This window comes from Schistosoma haematobium, chromosome 1, assembly GCF_000699445.3.
Source record: "Schistosoma haematobium chromosome 1, whole genome shotgun sequence".
NCBI lineage: Eukaryota > Metazoa > Platyhelminthes > Trematoda > Strigeidida > Schistosomatidae > Schistosoma > Schistosoma haematobium.
The window spans coordinates 59,322,903-59,343,362 of NC_067196.1; the positions used below are offsets into that span (position 1 = coordinate 59,322,903).

Here is a 20,460-nt window from a genome sequence, read left to right on the forward strand (position 1 = left end):
TCCCTATTTAGGTTACTAGGGGATAGTGGGTAAGTGAAGTGTGGCTGAAGGCCTGTTGAACTGTCTCCTAGGTTGCTCTGCTCATTGGTTCAATTTCCTGGACTCAGAGTGAATAATAGTTCCATCTTTTTCAGAGATCTTTTAACTAACAGCCAAATTTTTAATGCCCGTTTCCTTGATAGGTCTGAACAGTTGTCCATTGTTATCTATCGCTGCTACTTTTCCCATCTCTACGTAGCCTTCTAATCAGCCTACTTTTAAACTTCTTCCGCCCCTCATCGTGCCCGGAGCCAGACGGGATGAGGTTCCGAGCATCTATCAATGCTGTAGCCACCTCTTAAATCCACTGATTTTCCTGAACCTTTTGGACTAAGCTACTAATAGATATCACTGCCGTCCCCCACAGCTTTTTAGATATCATACCAAGCTACCTCAGGGTCACTATCACTTCCAAGGTTGACTAATTCCTATAGTTGCCCCTGAAATATATTCTTAACTTCTTCATCATTAGGTTGGATTATAAGAGGTTTTCTTGCTGTAGCTTTTCTACTTCCAATAAGACTCAGATAGATACGTGCTCGAACTAGAGTATGATCCGAGTCTAAACATGTGGTCCAGGGTGTGTGATAGTCTTCAATCGAGCCCCTCCAGCGATGGGTAATGTGGTAATAGCAATGTGATCTATTCGAGTCGATTTTGGGGTCACCACGTCGGACGATGCTATCGCCTTTTCTCGTATATCGTCGTCGACTTAAATCACGTTAGTCAATAACGGAATTAAATAAGTCGAATAGCGAGAATTGATTTGTGAATACATATATTTTGTATATGAAGCGAATGAAACATAGCAAAGCAAAATGACACGCAGGGAAAATGGCTGGGAAGCCAACTCCATTTTAGTCAAGCGTTACTCAATATTTATAGTCAGACAAAATAAAGCTGCAGACATGTGATTAATAGGATAAGAAGGGCACACACATATACGCTCATATAAAAACAGTCTAGATTGATAAGCGAATAAATAACAAGGTTAAAGTATGGCTCAAGTAGAATGAATAGAATGGGATGTCCGAAAGCTAGAATAAGGTATATGGGGTTAATATAATAACCGACACTACACTATACCTATACTAGCGAGGTCGCAGGAAGTTTTATTGGGGTCTCTAGATACTGGAAGGGTAAATCGTGGCGGTTCTTCATATTGACAAGGTGAGGTCGTATTACTGACTACTTAGATCCTGTATGTGCGTTTCGGAGACGCAGCATACATCGATGGCGCGAGACTTTGGTCCGAGCGAACGAAGCCTGTTGCCCTATCTGACACAAGATTCGAACATTTAAAGCTCCAACATGGAGTTTAGAGCGTGGTTTTAGGAGACCAGGAATGACATTTCGTAAGCTCAAATTATTAGCATTGCTGGCGTGTGGTAATAGTTATATGAGAAGAGTTAGTCGAGGGGATAGAATTACTGAGAGGTGATCATCAACAAAATGATGTGAGGGTGGACCCGACGAAGAACCTAAATTAGTGTTGTCATTAACGACCTGGAAGCGCTGCCACAGAGCCTAAGGCCGTGTGAGTACGAGATTTTTATGCAAAGATTTCGATGTGTCAGTTCCGCATTTCAAAAGGCCTTACCACCGGGGACGGAAATTCATGGGGTAAGGTGAGGTTTTTAGGTCCGACCTTTTCTAACCCCTTCCTTCCGTTGTGAGAAACCAGCATCGCTGCAAATACTGATTGTTCGAGTAAGACACCTCACCGCTGTCACACCTCTGTACAGTCAGCAGTATGACTTCGCCCTCGGGTCTCGAGCTGTTGCCTTTAGTCTTACCGTTCTCCAACTGACATAGTGTGACCTATAGGAACATGTTTTCCAGACAATATAGCTCGGTTGAGTCATCACGATAAGCAAGCCCGACCACCAAGTTAAGGTAGCACCTACGGTTGGGAAATATATACTTAGAATTATTTTCTACTATGTTTTCAATAATAATAATAATGTTCTTTTAGGGGTGCAACGAGTAAATGCGCTGACCATTCAAACATAATGTAGACAGGCTTCAACTCCAAAACTTTCTGGCTATATTTGAAGCTATGTTTATTTAACATACCTATTTCTATAATCAAGTAGATTTAAAGTGATTGCAGTGAATAGCTACGCCTAAACTTTTTTCTTTGTCTTATAGAAAACATATCCATGTAACAAAATAGAGACAGTTCCGTCAATCGGTCTGTTTCGCTTATATACTCATCTCTCAAGATAGCAAATTCTCGGTTGAAAACTTGTGCTGTATTTGGTTTAATAATGTTTTCGGACGTTGTAATCTTCAATGTATAGTCTGAAGCGTTGCTTCAGTAGATCGGTATTAATAGTCCGTAGATCTGATTCCTTAATACTGTTTACGGAAGTTTTATTAAAAATTGTGGGTGATATTGTTACTAATACGGTATAATGACAGATAAAAGGAGAAAGTTCAGGAGCAAGAAGGTTTTTGTGACGTTGGCAGTGTGAGGAAAAGTGAGGCTTCTTGGTTTTTCATAGCGTAAATATTGATAGCTTAAAGTACTCGAGAAATTATTTGGCACATTGTAATAATGGTACTCAAAGAACATTTATCTGATTTCGATAATGGTATTTTTAGATTGTGGTGGGCGAGGCAAATTGTTCATCATTTGGGGAACTTTACCACAAGTTAAATAAATCTTTAGCTCAAAAATAAAGTGCACTATTTTTAGACACGATATTTTTCAATGTACGTTGGCATTTTAGTCGTTCGGTGGGAAGCGTATTCTATGGTTTTGGCATCCTTTACATGAAGTAATTGAAACGATAACACTTGATAAGATCGAGCTTCACAAAATGAATTTATTTGTTTCACCTGAGAATTTGCTTGTAAAATTGACGCTTATTGGTATCATCACTGATATACAAATATAGTAGGTTTTGTCGCACAGTCAATGGTACATCGGGATTCTGTTGTACATTTCGAACTGTTGTGTTACAGTAAATTTGATTCGGAGTTAACACTAGATTGAAATATAGGTATTGAAGTAGTCACACTAGTGACAGGTAGACACCGTAATTAAAGTTGCTTTGGGTTAGGAAAAAATCGTCAAATCTTAGACATAAGCGATAAATCTAGACAATTACTAATTGAATTGTAATCTATGCAAATAAAACTAGTCATATGAAAATATTGTACAATGTCCACCTACTTACCATTATGATTCAATAATATGCATTTTGAAGTGTTACAGCTTGAACTAATGCTCTTCGGTTGCACACTTTCTAATACCTCCCCATTCGAACATGCGAAAGGTTTTTATCAGGGGTTCATGAGATTTCTTGTTCCATCTTAAAGCTAGATCTGTAGTGACCTAGAACACATATGGGAACAACTGATTGTACAGAATCTTTGTAAACTGAGAACAATAGACTGAATACTTCGTTTGCAAATTTCCATCATTTGTCTTTCACATTCTGTATGATTCTCCCAGTCCATAATTCCTTTTTATTTTCTTCAACTCGATCTTCTGCTGCCAGGTTTTCCAATTGATGGTACATACTACTTATGTCTGTCGATATAAGTAGCATAAACCACAGATCTAAATGTTACTTTGATATAACACAGCGTTTATCTTGAGCTTTGAACTTTCCATTAGGGTGTTGCGTAACGAAAATGCACTTACGATCTACTATACCTAGGACTCAAACTTCTGTTTTGACTCAGAAAACACAACACCAAAATCATTCACCTGAGCTACAAATCTCCATGTCAGTTGAATATAGCCTAGAACTACAACATCATCTGGTACTAGGGAATTGTCAACCATATGGTTAGCTCAACAAGTTCATTTTACTGAGCGAGTATTTTTCAATAACTTCGATCGATGAAGGTTCGCAGCCTCGTCAACGAACATATCATCTCTATCTGGTGCTGCCCCGGATTATGAGTAAGCGATGCTTCGGAGATATCCATAACCGAATAGCTTCAACGAGCACTCGCTTCCTAACTTCATAAGCCATAACCTATTATTGTGGAGTACACAGTGAACTTTGTACTCAAGCCGAAATCTCGTCAGCTATCGACTTATCAAGAGTGATGGGACACAAAGGATAAGTGCGCGGTCGACACGTTCACTCCGTATGGGCAAACTAAGAACTTAGACAAGTCATTCCTTAAAAGAAGCACATCTTGCACAACGACGTTTACGATAATACTATATTCTGTCAGCACGTACACAAGTTTGTCTTTTCACCTGTTTTCCAAGTTGAGTCGTCAGTATCATTTCTGAGAGTATCAATTAGACAGACGCTACTCAAATTCACAGAATTTCCCAAATCTTATGGCTTTGGTTACTACGAGACATTTGCTTTCAAATTCGCTTGTAGACCATGCAACGCTACCCTTGGATGAGCGACAGCTTCATGTTCATTTTTTTTCCAATTAGTTGCTTCTTAAAAAACCCCGAAATTTTGATAGTCTAATCTTTCGGTTCATCAGGTTTGAAAAACCCTGACAAATCTCATCCAGATTGCTAAATTCCTATGATACTTAGAGTTAGTGCTAGCCAAGTTAACACTTCGATCTTGTTGAGGAACTATCAGCTAAATTTACTTATATACCAGTGAGATGGGATATGGGTGACTTTAAATGATTGTAAAGGGCTCAGATCGATCTTTTATTGGAGATCAGAAGTAAATCTTATCCACAGATACTTAAGTGATATTTAGAAAAAATTAGTTCGGTTAAAAACAACTGTATATATTCCTCAGTAGTAATTTGAATTCATGAAACAGAAAAACAATCTTTACATACTAATATTGTTATTGTGTTACAGGGGGGATTTTCACTAAAAGTTGATCATCAGCCAAAATGATATCTCCACTGAAATCTGTAGATTTGGCTTGATCTAAGATAATTTGTAAACTAGGTTTGTTTTTCTTATCATTTTTAGATTTCTTTGAATGATTCACCTGTTCACCAATTTCACCTGTAAGAAAGTACAGTTCGTGTGATTTTTCAAAGTAATGATAAATGAATAATATTAACCAATCATATATTGATGTAATGAAAAAGCCAAAGCAATAACAATACGGTGCAATCAGTTTTCCTGACTATTTGGTTATATGTTTAAATTTATTTTGAACAGTACAATATGATATCTGTCAACTCAACTTGTAGAAGCTTAAATCCAAAGGGTTTACTCAGAAATAAACATTATTTATAACATCGGGCGTAATAGTATCGCATCGATATATATAATGTAGATCACAAAAAATTAACTTTTAGATTCATTGGATGAGTACTGAAGAGATAAAGCCTTGAGGTGAATAAGAGACTTCACCGATGGTCTATGGATTATGAGTCGTGATGAACAATTCTAACTACCTTGCAATTTCATTAACATTTAATTTTGCCATTTTTCTTAGGGCAATGTTTTCAGCTTAGATTTTAAAGAACCAAAAATTGCGTCTCCTTGAATATACATCAGTTTTCTTTGGTGTTATTAGTACCAAATTAATGAGTGATAACGAAGCATAAAATACGACTTGTTGTTTACACAAACAAATATGCCTTAAAACGAAAGGAGTATTATATTTGGTGGTTTTCTTCCCAGACTGACACCTACAAGAGAATCATTGGAACACCGAACATTTGTTTTGGCACACTATGGAAATCTTCATTAGTAATAACCAACAATCTGCAGTTCTCGCAGCGAACGTGTTACCTACAGATCCATACATCGGGATTTGAGAGGATATATTTTGAATCCAGTGATAACTTTTATCTAAGTTCTAAAATTATTATCTGTATGTATATATTAGTGCGATAAACTACTGTAACTTATAATTTATCTCATCAATAACTAAATTTACTAATTAATCTACATTCTAATGACATTCTTCAGAAGTTTAAAACCTGTTAACTTCAATACTGAATCTGTGGTTGCTTTTGATAAATAAATGAGCTGAGTAGTCTTATGATCAATTCTTAATTATAGCATTATTGAGATTCTGCTAAAGTGAGTTTCTATCAACATTTCAGTTTGTTTTTGACAAAAAATAATAGCAGTAATCATGAATACATTAATTTACAACATATTTTGTTGGGTAAAACTATATTTTTATAACAATATCAAGGTGAATTTACTTTTTATAGTGTTTTCATCGGGAGAATCTATTCGATCATATCTATGACTGAAATGTGTTAAAACTAACTGACGAACATTGAGTTGACAGGCTAATTTCATTACAACTCTTGGTACAGAATGACCTTTGCTCAATGCATCCTCATATAAACTGTCGTCTAAAGTAGCTTCATGTACAAGGGTATCCAAAGTTATAGAAGTAATTTGATTTGCAGTATGCAAAACCTGCATAAGACGTAAAAGTTCAGAAGAATCATACGTATCCCCCATAATTGCGATACGATGACCTCTTAAACGCGGTTTCAACACATCTTCAGGTCGAACTGTTTTACCATCAATGACAACTGTCTTACCCTTGGGAGAAGAAAAAAGCATTGAAATTGTTTTGTGATATCGATTAACAAATGATATCAGTATCAAAACTTATATCCTATCTTGAGAAAATCAATCGATTTTAGTGTTAATAATCTAAGTTAATTCTAAATTATGATGTTTTACGTCAAAAAACCAAGAGACAAGTGAATATATGGAAAGACGTTAGAAACACTAACCATAAAACAACATAGGATAAAAACATTCACATATAAATGTTGTACTAAAAGAAAAAAACATTTTAGATAAATGATTATGACTATCGAATTGGTCAACTATTAAAATATCACTAACTAAAAATAAGATTATAAATATATACATGTGATATGCCTGGTTATTATAAAAGAAAATCTAATTCGGATATATAATTGTAATTCAAAATACATCAGCTAAAATTCACTAATCAACTATCTATGTCATTATAAACTATGAATAATAAAAATTAATTATTAATTACTAATGAATTTAAATGAAAGTAATTGAATTATGAACAGTAATGTTAGCATAACTTATATTTTTATTGACAAACCTAGAAAATTTCTGTGAAATATTGACGTTATACAATAAATCAACTTTATTGAAATCGAAATACACCATTATTTAGATTGAAGTTTGTTATTATCAAACATCATAACAATATGATTGGATAAATAATCTATGCTCTATTATTATTATCCAGGATTAGGATTCCATGGATGAAACTATAGACGTTAGTTTTCATGTTAATTGTAGTGTATAGTCAAAGAGTATGACAGTCTATGATTTCTCTTTCATTTTTTTTAACTACACAAAGACAAAAAGTATCTATAATAAGGAGGGGATGAACGCAAGTGAATTCCTGAAATATTATGATTACTCCTCAATTATTTATCATTCAGTTTGATTATTTGACTGACGATATGCTGATATTTCTCAGTTAGATTGTTTCGTGTCAATCCTAGTGATTTACCTTGATAATCTAAAACTTTACATTTTTATATTATTGTTCCTTATACCTGTTTGTCAATTAGGTGTTTTAAGATACTTAGATATATTCAATTCATGATCGTCTGAAAACAACAAAATAGAACTGATGAAAAATAGAAATTATCAGTGTCGGTTAATCATAAACAAAGTAAGAACTGACAGAAATGTTAGTTGGTTCAATTTGTTTTACATTACAGTAACATGGTAAGAATAAATCAACAAAACGAAAGTCAAAAAGTGTAAATAAAAGTAGTCGGTAAGCAATATTGCAGTAAAGTGTTCAGCCACGGTAGTCTGTAAGCAGATGAAAATATTAATAGAATTAAAAGCGGTGTCCTGGAACGATTACCTGAACATGGTAACCTGATTTAAAATGGTAAAAAGATTATCTGTACGATGAAGGAAGTGATATATGATAAGATATAATCATTTAATCTATGCATACTTAACAAAGGTATTAACATAACTAACTATTGAGTGAGTCTGTTTCAATAATACACTAGATAAGCTGATGAATATGAAATACGATAAACAAGAATGTAATATTGCTCACTTAATTCAATTATATGTATCATACACAACTCACAACAAAGCCCCCAAATGCCCTAGTACGGCGGAGAGTCCTCTCTCCTCGCAATGCTCTCACACGTATACAGCCATTGCCAGGGAAGTCCTACTCACTGTCTTCCCGCGGCAGGCTGGTTGTTTACGAAATTGAGAGGACGAAAAGCGAATGTCCGACGCTTTGACCGGGTTGGTGGATGAGGAGGATCCACCTAGGGGAGTTGGGAAACTCTGATTCCAGGCCAATGGTACACATGAGCTCCAGTAGCCTGAGGGAACAAATGGCGCAAGAACCAATCGTTGGTCACCGGCTACCATGGGACTGCATCTCCCGACGTTGCTCCACTTCCTTGTGGATCAGACCTATAGGTCGAAGGCTCCGAGTGTGACCCCTGAGAAAATCACCTGCTACAGTCTGGGCACCCGGGTAGTATCGCTGCTCATATGCACAAATCAAGTGACTTGTGTGGTGCATATGTATTCGGTGCCTCCTTGTACCAATATTTGTGTTCAAATAAATAAATAATAAGTAGGTATCAGACGATTAAGAGCATAAATTATGTCAGGGTTTACGGTGATAATCAGATACAAAGAAACATACTTAACTTGGTAACACATGAACATATGAATAAACCGCTGACAGTTAATTGTATATATTGAAGGCTCTTTGTTTTTTTAGATAAGAGCATAGAAGCAAAAATGTTACCGAGTCAACTCATATACCCGTTACTAGTATCACTGATAACTTTGATATGATATGTCCATTTAATTATTTATACGATATCACAACACTGAATTAATGAAAATAAAAACATATATAAAATACTCGTTTCAGTTCACCCATTAATCGTCCTTTGGGAACGCCTAATTTTATAGCTGTCTCAGCACACAAGGAAGGTGCATGATCCGGCTTTATTATCAGCCAACCTACGGAAGGAATCGTATGTTTTATAGACACTGCATGCACCATTTCACAGTTCTCTTCATTATTTGTAACATTATACCAGAATCCTGCAAAACAGATAACACATAGCATCATGTAACATACTTCAAAACTTAATTAGACAAACTCTCATAGAACCATAATAATATCAGTGAAGTTTTCGTGAATTTAATACAAAGTTATAGGGGATAGCTACATAAAGAATTAGATTTGTAAGATATTGGTTGGAAAGGTATAAACTTTCTTGTTCCTGCCTTTGACTTTTTCCTGGACCAGTTAAACTCAGTCAGTGACTTTCCTATGGCAATTTAATTTTGATCTAAAACATATGATACATAGTTGCTTATATTGACTAACCAACTGAGACATACTATTAAGTGGAGAATTCATTATTTATTCACCAACGGACTTTAAGTAATGCACACCATCCATCATCGTAACAGAATTTCAATAAGTTAACTCGTAAAACTAGGAAAAAAGAGAAATACAACTATAGGATCATGTTTCGGACTCACAACCATTATTCTTCGCTCTATGTCATATGGTGATTATCAGTTAAGTTTAGCATCAGAAAGATTTTTATGGAAAGCAATGAAATGGTTTCAAAGGTAAGATTCAGACGCTTATATGTCATCTCAACTCATTGCTGCTTATTAAAGAGCGCCAATAATCGTATGAAGTAACAGTGATGATGAATATATGTGATGTTGTAAAGTCAATCTTATTGGAGTCAACCTAATAATGGCTAAGTTAGGAACCAAACCATTTAAAAAACCTAGGTATGAATCCCACTTTCAGTTATAAAGCAATTACAATGCAATGCATTTCAATTTAAACATAATGAAATAAGTGAATTTAGACAAATATTTATAACTGACGTTCACCAATAAATCTTACCATCACTGTTCGCAAAAATGTCTCTACCAGAACGTTCACAAAATAATGGGGGATCTCGAGTTATATCAGCCTCTAAACATGCCCAGTCTTGCCAATTTGGAGGACAATGTTTTTCTTCTAGTATCAACTCATGAACAGCATAAGTGTAGCTTAAATTAGCTCTAGAACAAATGAAAATATTAAATCTTATTGGTGTTTTATCTCAAATTATACAGTATTTAAGTAAAATCTTACACAATGTAAAACAGTTTAATAAGATTGATATTAAATAACGAGACACACTCTGTCACTGAAGAAAGAATACAATTCAGCTGTACAATCGTATTTATAGTTAATTCTATTTGCTAAAATAGTAGTTTATAGTAAAACAAAATATCTAAAAAAGCCGGAGTGACATCTTATCATGAAATGCTTACGAAAATCAGATATCGAAAGAAAGTTATGTGACAATTGGCTAGTGAGAATTGGTAGTGTGAAGACAATTATCCACTACATAGCGGTTAAGAAGAGAATAATTAAAAATCATAATAATTGTTAATAGCTATGAAAATAAATGGGAAGGAGTAGAATAACAAAATAAAAACAAAAAACGATAGATTATGGAAAACAGAAGGCTATAGAAGGATGAGAGACTGAAAATACTGTTTTTGTACGCAAAGGTTAAACTTGAACTGGTGGATAGAGATAGCCTCTGCTGTACATAAGTTTTCCATTTGCATTGCTGTTGAGCCGACACTTCTGACTGTATGCATGGTTTTGAAGGAGGCTTTTGATGAAACGGAGTGACCAGATTGACTAGATTCTTTGAAAAATTGATATTCACATGCCATATTGCTTTTGTGAAATCCAAAATATATAACATACAATAAGAGATTACCGAAATCTATTTTTATCCAGGTCGTTAATTTTCCACAAATATGTCATAAGATATTCCGACTTTGATTGACGCAAAGGATTGCGAGCGATCACTTATGTCTGGTAAGTTGTCATAATCAAGGACAACTGAATTTTTTTATAGGCTACTTATCAAATAACAGCTTCACTGAATAGCAACGTTGAATAAATAGCAGGTATTGGATGTTGAGGATTTCGATTGGAATTATTCAGATAGTACCAGAATGCAGAAAATGTAGGAAAGTTTATAGAAAAGTAATGGTGCGGCTTTTTTCACATAGCCGTTTTAAAGTAACTTTAAAATAGGCAAAACAAAGCCAGAACTGCAGTGGGAATTTATGAAGAATTTTAATCTTTGGTTAACGCATTGATGTCCGGTCAACCGTTCAGACTTGGTTTTAAATCATGAACTACTGATACCTTAGTCAAACTGAAGGATGAGCGGAATGCCGCATATTTAAAAAAAGTGAACAGAATCATTTCATAATATTGAAGTTATGTTATTTAGGATTCACACTTATTTCCAATGCCGAAGACTTATTATGGAGATTAAAGGCATATTGAGCTTTAAGATGAACAATAAACTTTCTAGCTTATCTACTGGATTATTGTTTTGCTTCCGAGCTAGTCAATACGTCAAGCTCTTGAGACCCCGTTAGAAAACACTCATCATATGTCCGTTACAGAATTTTGTGCATCCTCAAACATTTATTAATTATCATGGTGACATTGATATAATGTAAGTGACCGCATCAGAGGTAACAGTAAATGGTTCCCTTACATACTACAGAGTAATGGAATACCAAATGAAAAGAAAAAAAATATTACAGAGCAAGAAGCTTAAGCGTTGAAACTTGATGTTAATGAGCAGCATGACGCAGTATATTGAAAGTTTAAGATATCATTCATCAGGCCCAAACAGAATATACAACTCTGTTGTAAATTAGAAAATGTAGATGTATCCATAATATATACTGGCATTCATACTTTGTAAATTGATTAAAGCTACTCTATGATTTAATATTTTGCAATATACAATATTTAAGAGTAAATTACGACAATTCAATAACTAAATGCAACCTAATAAACCAGTAAAATTCCACAACTACTATAGGAAGGCTAATGATACTATCCTGTTATACAGATCGAAACAAGATGCGAATCTTCAACCCAATAGTTGAAAGTACATATGCTACTAGATGTTAATAACATATCCGCGTTCTTACGAAGATCCGAGTATACTGAGTAGATTTCTAGCTATGTATTACACAGCTAATGTACGACTTGGAGACATCATAATCGCAGGTATTTTCACACAAATTTTTTTGGAACTTTACTCATATTGGGCTAAACAAAAGAAATAGTTTTGATTTTAGACGTTAAGCTCTGAAAAATGGTAGAAATCTAATCGGAAAATCTGCTGACTTGAGCTTCCAGAAAATGTATTCTACTTCACACATTTTGTAGTTTCTAGGAAGCTTTGGAGTAACTGTTTCAGAACATAGAACCAGATCGTGAAGGAAATTCCCTAGAAACAGGTAGATAGGACGAATTTAACCTTTCAACCCTTAGCTACAGCATATCAGAACCATTTATTCAAAAATTATAGACATGGCCAGAAAAATTTTGCAATAGAACACACTCATTCATTTTAAACCTTTCTTTATCTGTTGAAGATTTTATCGTGGCCAATATTGGGTTTATTTTTTCTTGTCTTTTCTCTAATTAGTTAGTACATTTTCTTGTTTTATTATTTATCTATGTCGATTACAATTATGCCAACTTAAATGGATGTACTAATGCATGACATTTCATGTAATTTAATGCTTCTACCAGTCAAACATTTAGGTCAAAATAGCTTGATTGGGTGTCGAATAGATGACCGAATCACCAAACAGCGAACAAGCTGTAACACCCATAGCTTACCTTGATAATGCAAGAGCAAGTCGAAGGAATCTGCGAAGTCCCTTTGGCCCATAAATGTTTATGGAGGCGCCATCGTTTTGTCGGTCTACATCTTCTAATACGACACTATTAGCTTCACCTTTCTGATCTATTGTACATAAAAGTCCAGGAAGACCAAACATATGATCCCCATGAAGATGTGAAATAAAAATAGAATTGATTTTTCCAAAGTGAACGAAAGACGACTTTTGCGCTTGTATCTGCACACCTTCACCACAGTCAAATAACCATTGTGAACCAGAACATAAGTCACGTAATACTACACCAGAAGCTCCCCTATGGGGTGACGGATATCCAGATGCAGTGCCTAAGAAAATCAACTCCTGAAAAAGCGATTTCACACAATTTACTATAAAAAAATGTTGGCAGCTAAAATAAATCAAATACTTCTAAAATTAGTCGATATTAATTGAGGTTTTGATGAACGAGTATCAAGTTGGTTTTTGTGATTGTCGTGTAAAACATAGTCCTTTGGTTCTGTAATAACCTTACGTTTAATGCAAGGCCGGTGATTCCAAATCCTGAGAAGTCAGGAAGCTTCCAGATCTGTTGTGAATACAACGACCATACATTTAAATTTTATCAAGTTATGGTGAATATAATTTATTAACACCCGATCGTAAACGAAATTTCTCACTAATAAATTACACTCAGACCTACCAGTTGAGAGGTTTTATGGAAATGTCTGGAAAGTACATTACATCACAGACGCTTTTACTATTGACCGGACCACAGGTTATGTACAAATTCCATCTGAATTAGAAACGTCAAGTAGTTGTTATTGTTATTATCATCTTTTTCATTCTCTATAAGCATATTTCCAGAGATGACTTTGTATTCACCTGGTTTTCGCCTGAAGACTTTTGTCGACTTAGACGATATACCCCTATTTAACCAAAAAACTCGACGAAATGCAGTCTCTTGAACATCCTAACATATATTTGAGGAATGCTTTGAATGTGATCATCATATTGCAGTTACATTACTGTCCAGTTTACGAAATAGTGAAGTGTTTGAGAGCGGTAAACAACCCAACTTTTAGTTTCCACAACCCAGTCATATTGGTGACTGACGAAACCTCGTGATGAACACAAACTTTCTATTTGACATTATTGGAAATTGCGCAACACCTCGGATAAGGTGTATTTTTACCCCTTAAAAACTCTGCTTGTAGCTCTTCTAGAGCTACTGCCGGTCCCAAGCCCGGGTAATGGAGGAGGGTTAAACATGGCGTCGGCAACCCCATCCCGTAAAAAAAATCTTGCTAAAAGCACCAACTAGTAGGTTACTCCTTAGAAGCAACAGTTCATGCTATTTCAGTCTATGACTATGAAACATAATTTTCGAAAGGACGAAATACTGACATATTGTAAACATCTTTTTAAACGTGCTCACATATTTTTCAAGTGTAATGCAGCCACAGGATAAGTGGTAAAATAAATCACAATAATACTTCTGTAATCAGCTCTTTGTTATCCCTTTTATTAAGAAATACCAGGATATAAATGACTGTTTTAACAACAAGTGCCACAAAACAGCAATAACTACTCCAATAAAATCTCAAAGATTTTATAAATTCCGAATTTTCTGTGGGAAACAAAGTTGCGATTCATACAATGCATCATAAAGTTGACAAGAAGTGAAGACCTAACAAATATTAAGCTTCTATATAAACCTAGGAACGAAAGGATATTATCGTTTTTATTCAGTAATAAACAGGAAATCCAAAATGACCATATCGCGCGAATAACACTACTAGGAACGTCGACAACCAATTATATGAATATGGTTTAGTAGGGAATACAAGAAGTGTGGCCTAATAATCAAAACGTAATATCAAAAAAAGCACCGAACCTCCAGGTGATTACCTTGAGCGACGGATGGAGACGTTAAATGACGTGGTGCAAAACCCGTCACAATTACGTAAATGAACTCTGTTTGTCTTTCTGTAGATACATAATTTCAAAATCCTTCTCCCCATTAACTTCTCCAATCATATGTTCTATACATAATCTTTCTAATATTATTGAAACCAATACTTTATCATTCATCTAAGTAATTTAGTTACACTGTAGTTATGTTATGTGCCAACTTGGACCGAAGCACATACATGCCACGTTCTACATTGCTTATGATTGATAGTATTAAACATTGGTTCTCCTTAGTCGCAAACTGAGCCGAAGTTGAGTTGATAACGTCGTAGATTACCCAAGAAGTGTACACAATACGTATGAAGCAACAGAAAGCCGATAATACATACGAATCTGTAATAACCCAGTGGGTGAAAGATTGGGTTTCTTGCCTTTCATGACTAAATGTAGGCCGCTTTTCAAATAGGTGATTTTTTAGTTGCTCGTACATTTTGTCGAAATTCGTGGGACGTTTTTGAGATACTTGGATATTAATAATGTTGATGTGGGAGTTGGATATATAATGCACGTCAAGCACAGAGATTTGGTCAATAACCAATTTACCCCATGAGCAATCGAAGTTTATAAAGTCAAGTGGTAATATCCATGAACAAAAATGTGGTTCGAATTATTAGACTAGTGAAGCTAGGGTAGGTGTATAAGATAACACCTTGATTTTAGTATAAACCGGCCCTAGTTTTTAATCCACTCCAAGGACTTTAAGAACCTTTTAAATGCTTTTATCACACCATCGTACTAACATTCAAAGAATGTTGTTGGAACAACCGAAATTGTAGTTCGAAAATTGAAAAAAAATAAAACATGGGCTTTCGTGCTCCTTGAGATACATGACACTGACAAGTCAACACTGGTCCCAGAAATAAAACTTATGAGCCAAGAAAATGAGGTAATCCTTTTACTAGCTCACTACTCGATATACAACAAGCAGGAAAAATACCCTAACTGGCCGATTAATGACAAGATGCGGAATTACTCAAGTCCGTTAAGCAAAAGTTTGAGAACAACTGGGACATGTTTCCTATTCGCCAAATGAAAGATGACCCTCTAATACTAGAGTAATCGAGACATATATTAGAAAATGATTATCTACTTGACCCTGTTGAGGAGGTAGGTACGGTTAGACTTTATAAATTGGCCATCTGAGAAGTCCCCAATTAAATAAAAGGATCGTACTGAGGATTTATCAAATAACGTTACAAATAAAATCCCCAATGGTTTATCAAACAACATGTATGATGGACAGTAGCCCATGATAGTCTACGTTAGATACCATTTTGAGAATGGAGAATGTGTAGCTACAGGTTTTCAGTTAGTGTATGTCCAATATTGTTCATGTATCTTGAGAATAACGGGTGTAGTTATGTACATACTCTGTGTGGAGCAGAGGTTAAAGATAGTATGTGAAATGGCTAAAAATCTACCACAACGCCGAAAGTGGTTCTTCTCACCTTTACGTAGCTTTTGGACATTTGTTCACTGAAAATGGTCTATCTTTCTTGACAATTGTCCTCTTATTTTATTTACTGTTCCTGTGTGAAAAATGTGAGATAGCGCACAAAGTTAAGGCTCATTAAACAACTGTTTGCCTGTAAAAGTTGAAAGTCAACTATACAGGATCATTTTCCCCTATATCTGGATAGTGTAACAAGATTAACTGATATAAGTCCTCAGAAAGAACCTTTTGTATTGAAATATTAAACTAATTATACGTATGAAATAGTATGTGTAGGTAAGCATTTAAATTTCTTCTTTTCCATCGAACTACTAAGATGGTCTACTAGAACTAGCAATACTAATATGACTTAACTACCTTTAAGTAGTCTTTGAATCTTAGCTTTTACAATGAGTTAGTACACATAAATTTAGAATGTACTACTGTAAAGGGATATATTTAGAATAAACCTTAGATATCAATGAAACTTCGACCTTTTTTAACTCAACACGACTGGTAAACGAATAAGTCATTTATACGTCGAATTCACCAGGCTAGCAAAAAATTTCCGGGTAATTCCCTAATATTTCCACAATGTTAAAATATCTTAATTTTACGAATATTAATTTTATAAAAATGTTTATCTGACGTTCCAAGCAAACTCGAAGTATAAAATGAAAATTTAAAGTATGCTTTATTCTAAAGATAGATACAATTTAATCAATACAACTAATCTAGCTTTCAGTACTATCGAATTTTTGCTTGTTTATCGTCTCATCTTGTTTTAGCTCCTTTTCAGCCAATGACAGAATTTCTTCCGAATTTAAGTCTGGGTGAAGCTCTCTCAAATTCCTACACTTTTTTAAGAGCCTGACGCAGTGTCAAGTAAAATAAACACTTACTTAGACAGTGTCGAACGATTGTCCACTAGTTTGAACATGTTTAATGTTTCGAGCCTGTGATGACCTTTGAAAAAAGCTCTGGTGAAAGTTCACAAGGAAGCTACTGGCCTTACGCTCTTTCACAATCTTCTGGATAGACAATATTCTGCACTGTGGTAGTAGGACATGGTCGATCATACGAAGGATCAATACGTGGAGGAAATGCTTTGTATACATCGTACCACAATGGGCGGTCTTCATAATCTAGAGCCCCTTTTTCAATCATTCCTTTGACTCTATTGATACGTAGTTGTGGAAAACATGCTCGAACCTTTTAAAAATAGAGGCGAACCTTTCCTTTCTGCTTCCAAGCATTTTTAAACATACCTCGACTTCCTCCCAAGGTTGACTTTGAATTCTCATTGTGATGAACAAAAACTACCAGCTTAATTTAAAGAATATAAGATTTTAGTTGTTATAAACAGCCGGAATGAGATATGACTAGCATTATTTGGATAAGATTCTGTAATTGTACTCGTTTTTATAAGATCATTGAAAATATTGTGAAAAACATCTTAACACGTGCAATGGACGCTTATTTGAAGGTAGAACGGACCTTAAAAAACGGCATGCAAACCAGGATTGGTGAGCACTCGAGGAAAAAGAACACGACGTGAGAACAGCAGTGTGTATATTTCAGACAGTGAAATAGGCAGTTATGTTATGCAAAGGAAAGCCTAATTATAAATTGGTCTCTTGCATCATTTTTCTAGTACAGTTCAAGCAGAGCTTGTTATTCTTCCGGCACATTCAGCAGTTGTTACTCTACAGCACAAAAACGCGGATTCACGATGATGACATTACGCAATTATTTTAATGATGATACTCTACCCCTCTCTCCTTGAGGAACAGTCCTCAGTTCCTAGTTATAGACATGGATAGGGTCTTAACTTCTTCTGGTGGTACTTAGTGGCGGGTGGAGGTTGACTAACTGGATAACTTAGTGTACCAACGTTTGTCTTTGTTTCAGTTGGTTATGGTGTACTGTTATAACGTAGCCTTACATTTACTGAAGGTAACGTAAGGCAAAGCGGGGGGTCAGATAGTTACATCATCCTAGGACCTTTACAAAGATCGGTATAACTTGCTCTATATTCTTTGTGTAGACACAGGGTGTTCCAGTCAAACATAATCTCCGGGTTTATACACCGACCCGATTGCTTGTTGTTCGTATACGTCTTTCTGGTTTTCGATATCACTTCATAGTTTCCTTTGACTAGACGGTACGCATCAGCAGGAAGGCTACAAGTATTAGTTATGTGTAGTGAGTATTCCTGAGCTCCATATAGTAAAAGCAGAACATGTACGTCAGCAGGTAGGCGTAATCCCTGACCAAAATGTAGAACAGAAGCACTGATGTGAGATAAACTAGAGAACATCGGGGTATTACTTTATTCCAACATTCAGCCGACGACTTACTGTTGAACGATTATACAATTGCTCTAGTAGTTCTGTTTGTTCATTCCATCAGACCATTACCTTCCTTGTGGTACGCGGTAGTATTTTTTTTCCTGGACTCCTAATAACTGGCATACTTGAGTGCTGAGATGACTTTCAAATGTTGCGTTTAATTCAGAATGGAGTAAGTATGGGGCTTCATGGCGGCAAATCCAATGATCGGTGACAGCTTATGTAGCCGTCAGGACATCTGCTGTGGGTCAATGACCGCCTAACATCATATGCTAAAGTATTATGCAGCTGCTTGTGTTCCTCATTGTTGTAAGAGGCCTCACAATATCAGTGCAGACGTGATAGTGTAGTCCTACTGTCACCATTAGGGTTGGAGATGCATAGGATGTTTGCTGGGATGGTTTCATACAGTAACAACGTTTGAAAAGTCCCGTTATATTTTTATAGATAGAAGACCACCCAAAACTCCGAAGAATGTCATGTTTGTTTTTCAGTTTCTCCTAGTGGCCAAGGTGAAGATGCATCCCCTTTATACTATTCTGAACTTATACACGTTTTAGTATCAAAAAATGTTGTTTCGAATGGCCGACTAGAAATAGCGTGTCTTCACACTATCTCAGACTACAGATTTAGCACGAAGACGGAGGGTTTCCAAAGGCTAATCTTTTGACACTAACGAAGGCGTACTACTTCCATTTGTTTGTCTTTGGCTTAAAGATTGCTGATCCACACCCGTCACTTGCAGAAATGAATAATCGATCTTAGTGGCTGTGTTAATGCTTAATTTGATAGAATCAGGAGAATAAAATATACAGAACAGACCATCAGCATTTTCATGTCTGCTTCCAGGTCGGTCGAAAATCGCACAAGATGCACAGTGGTGGGTCAAAGTTTACGCTAATCAAGAGTGAAATCAGATATTCCGCAACACTCTGAGAGATTCTGTATCAGGTAAACGTTTCTCAGCATTTTCGTCACTTCCTTTTAGTAAGCTCTGTCCGAGTACGTATGTACCATCTTGCACACCAGCGACTCCGCTTGTTCTGTGAGCCTGAAGCTTAAGCAGCGCGTTGGCACGACATGGTACATTTAACATACGACTACTGTAGAATCCAAACTATGGTTTGGACTGAAGAATAACTATCTAGGGAGTTTAGGTACGCGATATTGCCCTTTTGAAACCAAAACGAGGTGATTGGGTAAATGACGGTTCTAAATTTCACTATAAATATAAATGTACATCATTACCTAAACAAATGTTACCACTCAGTTATTCAATCAATAATTGTTCATTCAATGGAATCTTAATTTTAATAACTAAACAAGTTGGTAAAGACAATAAGAAAATTACCAATCTCAATAATTTAATATTATTCTATCCTTTCTGGATAGATCACGCACATATTCGCTCAAAAAATAACACTCGGTTGCTTTACAACACAGTGTTTTCAGTTCTGGAAGAATGCTTCAATTCACAATCAAAAGTGCACAATTCCAGTCAATGCAAGCAATACAATCAAAGGAGGAACGAAATCAATATGGCTGCCGTCAAGACTAAGTATCAACTAAAACAACAGTTCAGAAAGGAACCTGGAAACTCAGTGAAGGCGTAATAAAAATAAGAACCATAACAAAATACGAATATTACCATCGCAAATGTAATCAAAGAACTGACAAAGTGTACAAATGAAGTGATCGATAGGAACAAATTTCAAGTGCATACATGGAGGGATTTTCACACAGAGAACCTTTGTAACGACTGAACTGCCAGTATTCGGTTTGAACGCAAGACTGACGGACCAAAATGTATTCAAATAGGCGAGACTACGTTCTTCTGTATAGCTTACAAAGCGTTTCTGAGACACTTATATTAAATTATATCAAAACACAAACTCTGTGCTCAATTTAAACTGTTCTAATTTAGGAAATAGAACAAATTATATCAGAAATACATAATACCCCAAACGGTACAGTCTAGGCTATACAGT

The 20,460-nt window shown here is 35.5% G+C and overlaps 1 protein-coding gene across 2 annotated transcripts; it reads right to left on the bottom strand.

The window, feature by feature from the left end:
- Window positions 1-2,004: 2,004 nt before the first annotated feature.
- On the bottom strand, window positions 2,005-17,441 carry ELAC1_1 (Zinc phosphodiesterase ELAC protein 1). 2 transcript variants are annotated; one of them, XM_051209222.1, is made up of 9 exons: window positions 17,334-17,441; window positions 17,137-17,298; window positions 17,024-17,101; window positions 12,720-16,991; window positions 9,900-10,060; window positions 8,886-9,070; window positions 6,160-6,511; window positions 4,825-4,999; window positions 2,005-3,382 (listed from the first exon to the last, which is right to left on the bottom strand). In XM_051209222.1, exons 4-8 carry the CDS (start codon window positions 12,878-12,880, stop codon window positions 4,833-4,835), a joined length of 1,026 nt encoding a protein of 341 aa, XP_051074655.1. In that variant the 5' UTR covers window positions 12,881-16,991; window positions 17,024-17,101; window positions 17,137-17,298; window positions 17,334-17,441; the 3' UTR covers window positions 2,005-3,382; window positions 4,825-4,832. The 2 variants fall into 2 exon arrangements, with proteins under 2 accessions (XP_051074655.1, XP_051074656.1); XM_051209223.1 differs by lacking the exons at window positions 2,005-3,382; window positions 8,886-9,070; window positions 17,137-17,298; window positions 17,334-17,441 and having other exon boundaries at window positions 4,750-4,999; window positions 12,720-13,081; window positions 17,024-17,136.
- Window positions 17,442-20,460: the final 3,019 nt, after the last annotated feature.